Source organism: Rosa rugosa, chromosome 4, assembly GCF_958449725.1.
Source record: "Rosa rugosa chromosome 4, drRosRugo1.1, whole genome shotgun sequence".
Classification (NCBI taxonomy): domain Eukaryota; kingdom Viridiplantae; phylum Streptophyta; class Magnoliopsida; order Rosales; family Rosaceae; genus Rosa; species Rosa rugosa.
In genome coordinates this window covers 38,105,925-38,109,586 of record NC_084823.1, presented here as the reverse complement: position 1 = coordinate 38,109,586, position 3,662 = coordinate 38,105,925, and the positions used below count along the sequence as shown (strand labels likewise).

Genomic DNA, 3,662 nt, shown 5'->3' with positions numbered 1-3,662 from the left:
GCTTAAAAGGTAGGTGTACTGGATGTGTTGGAACTTATTCTGCTTTGATAGTATAGGTTTTGTTACTCTGTAAAACGGCTCTTTCTAACGACCTTGGGGTCGTGTCGTTTTTGTAGTAATTTCTGAATTAAAATATTAGATGATTTTGTTTGTTTAAAAAAAAAAAAAAGGAGTTTATTTACCAAAGAATAACAAACAAACAAGGAGTTACAAGAAAGCAAAACAATAGAGTGAGTAAATACTTCTACGATAATAATAATAAGTGAATTTTTAGGTACTTAATATGAAGTTTGTCGTCCAGGCGAAGGAGACAAAAATCATAATCCGTAATAAAGCTGGATCGAAAACCTCGAGTGGCACTACAAGTCTACAACAATATGACTAAATAAGAAGCAAACAAATTCAACTATCAACAATTCAAGCATGGTTATTGAATTTTCAATTTCTAAGATTAAGCTGCGAGACAGCAACCAAGTGAATCGCCAAAATGATTGCTTGTATTATTTAGTAAAGAAGTGTTCAGTGGTTTATTTGTTTGGTCAGATGATAGGGCTTTCTTGACTTACAAATTCTATCGGATTTTTTAGGGTTTCCACAAATTTAATACAGAAACTCAGAAAGAAAAACCCTCTGAAAATAAACCAAACAAAATTATAATTGAGATAGTTAGTTACCTGAGATAGTTCACTCTCTTTTTTCTCTTTCTTTTTCTTTTTTTTGTTAATCTCTGATAGATCTATATGAACTGAACTGAACTCCGTAACTGTAGAGAGAAGTTGATAACAATTCTTGATCTTTATTTTCCGTTAAACAGAAACACAATTCCTTTTCACCTTGAATAAAGAAAACATCTCTACCTATGTCAAGTTTATTAACCTTCTCCATCATGCAATTAATTCCCCAAGAAATTTGTAATGTTTCTTCATCAACTAACTGGTCTTGAACCTACAGTGGGGTCATAACTTAGAATCTAAGCAACAAATTGAAGAGCGCTTTTCAAAAAAGCAATTCCAGTGCCCAACTCATAGTAACCGAAAAAACTTCTCATTGTCCTTGTCGAATTCAACCAGTTACCAGGAAACCCACCCACCCTCTTCAAATTTCTATTACTGGAAATCTCAACTCTCTGAACCACACCACAAGTTTAAGTTCCCAACAACAAAATTAGCACAAGGGGAAGCAAGAACCGAATCAGGAATCAGAAAGGAACTTCATTTCTTACAATCTCTTTCTTTCCATTTCTTTTTTCACCATCGTAAAGCTGAAGCCTTGGCTTGCATTACCAGATGGGAAAATGTCATACATATATATTATATTCATTACTGTTACCTAAAAACCAAAGCGAAAAAAAGAAAACAACCCAAAAAAAGAGCCATCTCATAGAGCCTAATACCCCCCACCCCAAACCATGCACACTTTCTTCTTCACATGTATAAAAACATATTTTATAGTCAGATATTTTGAAGCCCTCAAAACGGGTCTTCAATCTCCATCAGATCTCTCTTCTCTCCTTGGCCCTAAAACTTTCTTGGACAGAAATCAACCTCAGATTTCAACTTTCTTTTTTTCTTATTTTTTATTTTTCTATGAGATTTAAGCTGCTGCTACTGTGCCTGGCCGGAAAGGGTAGTCCTTTGCGGTGTTCGGGGAGCTGGATTTCCTTTGCTCCCTCTTTCTCAAGGCTTTCATGGAAGACGAGAGATTCCAGTTCTTCTCATTAGCTTCATCTATCTCTATCTGCTCACCTCTGCACTCTTCACTACAGAAGGGAGTGTCACCTCTGCAAAATTTACCACACCACCCCTCAGAACCAGACTAATTTATCATGCAAACAGACAAACCCAAATCTAATCACCCAGATTGAGAAAAGAAAAAAAATATCAAACGAAAACTTTTCTGAGCACCATCTTTCCTGTTTGGTAGCTCAGAAAAGGTCGGATATTTATTCTATTTTTGGTAGTTATTAATTGAACGAATTAAACCCTGCGACTTCCTCAAATTTTAATCACAGTAAACAACAAGCTGAGAAGAGAAAGTATTGATATTCGGTTTCAGCTATCTAACCTGTACATGAAGATGTCTCTGTTATCGCCAAGAGGTTTCTTGCAGAGAAAACAAGCCTCCAAGAAATGAGGCTGGTGCTCCTCAAACCTGGCATCCCAGAACCTCCCAGATCTCGGGGACAGAGACGAGTTTGACCCCATCACCGATAGGTTTCTAAAGCTCCCCTTCCTCGAATAACACATGGGCCTAGAAAAAAAGGGATGCTGCTGACTCCCGGAAAACCCAGCTTCCATATCAGCCAGCGAGGCCAACCCATCATCTTCCTCGATGAAACAGGGCCTCCTTGCGCTCGAAACCGAGTCCATCTCTGTGTTTTCTTAGCTAAAGCTTCGATCTTTGTGCGAGAGAAAATGTGGTTTGGTGAGAGAGAAAAAAAGAGAGGAGAGGTTTGTGGGGAAATGAGGAGAAGTGATGGGGGTTTTTAAAAAGGGGTTGGTGAAGAAAGAAGAAGAAGAGATATTAAACAACAAACAATAAACAACGGCAGGGTTTCTGAAATCCGTGCTTGTGAATCCATTGGCTCAAAATACCTGCATCTCTCAAACTACCTATCTTCCGTCCTTAATTCCCTAATTATTTACGTTTCTGCCACCCGGCGGTCCATCTGAGGTAGTGGCAGTTTCGTAAATTCTCTATTTTCTGAGGGTGTGAGAAGGAGTGAGAGATCTTTCTCTCTCTGGTAGGTCCCGATTCCCGCGACCTAATCGCACTCAACGATACGTTCCTAACGTCATTGTGGTACTAGAGAGAGAATTGGGGGGGGGGTCCTACACGCGAGGAGGAAGCGCGTGAACGTAACGTTCGCGCACCGCCCTTGTCGCAGTCTGGGTGAAGTAATAGTGGACATTTTTTCCCTTTCGTGGCGACTCCTAGCAGTGCCTTGTGGAAGAGACTTGGAAGTCTTTAACCCTTTGGCCACTCCAATTATTTCAAAAGTTAAGGCAATAGCGAAGAGAGGAAAGCAACGAAAACAAACAATCAACGGGAGTTAACTTTTACATTTACTATGCTCCCTTGATTCAATAATACAAAATTAGATACGAAAGCGATTTGAATTTTAAGTTTCTGTTAAATAGAGAAGAAAATATGTTGACCGTTAGATTAAAAGTTAGTAGGCAAGGTTTTTGATTTGGACATTTCACATTTTACTTCTTGAGTAAACAATGTAACGTATGACAAAAGTTATTTTGTATTTTTGGTTTTATTAGTTGTATTAAATTTACTATGTACCCATAAACAAAAAATTCACTTTGTTCCCCTAATTGGAAGAAACAAAAAGTAGGAAAGCACCGTGAATTTTAATTAAATCTCTATTTAATGTGGAGAAAATTATTTCAACCACTACGTCAAACGTTAATCAGCAAGATTTTTTAATTTTAACATTTCTCATTTTGATTTTGATTTCAACCACTAGCTTATGATGTAATTTTTAATAAAATTTACTAAACTTTTTTTGTTAATATAGTCCCTCAATTTTGTATCGCGGACGAAGAGAATAAAATAATAATAATAATAAATATTAATTGTTACAGTAATTCTTGCCGACTAATGATTGAAACACACCAATAATCAATACTGTGTCAATACTATTTCTCTAT

The 3,662-nt window shown here is 37.1% G+C and overlaps 1 protein-coding gene across 1 annotated transcript; it reads right to left on the bottom strand.

Annotated features, from left to right (window-relative positions):
- Positions 1-1,191: 1,191 nt before the first annotated feature.
- Positions 1,192-2,550, bottom strand: LOC133743189 (FCS-Like Zinc finger 2). The gene is made up of 2 exons (XM_062171038.1): positions 2,065-2,550; positions 1,192-1,780 (listed from the first exon to the last, which is right to left on the bottom strand). Exons 1-2 carry the CDS (start codon positions 2,367-2,369, stop codon positions 1,594-1,596), a joined length of 492 nt encoding a protein of 163 aa, XP_062027022.1. The 5' UTR covers positions 2,370-2,550; the 3' UTR covers positions 1,192-1,593.
- Between the last annotated feature and the right edge of the window lie 1,112 nt (positions 2,551-3,662).

Bases quoted from the DNA above. Each gene is read 5' to 3' on its own strand.
- LOC133743189 (XM_062171038.1), bottom strand. From the start codon at position 2,369: ATGGACTCGGTTTCGAGCGCAAGGAGGCCCTGTTTCATCGAGGAAGAT. The intron at 1,781-2,064 runs GTTAGATAGCTG...TAAATTTTGCAG, and splicing joins AGAGACATCTTCATGTACAG to AGGTGACACTCCCTTCTGTA.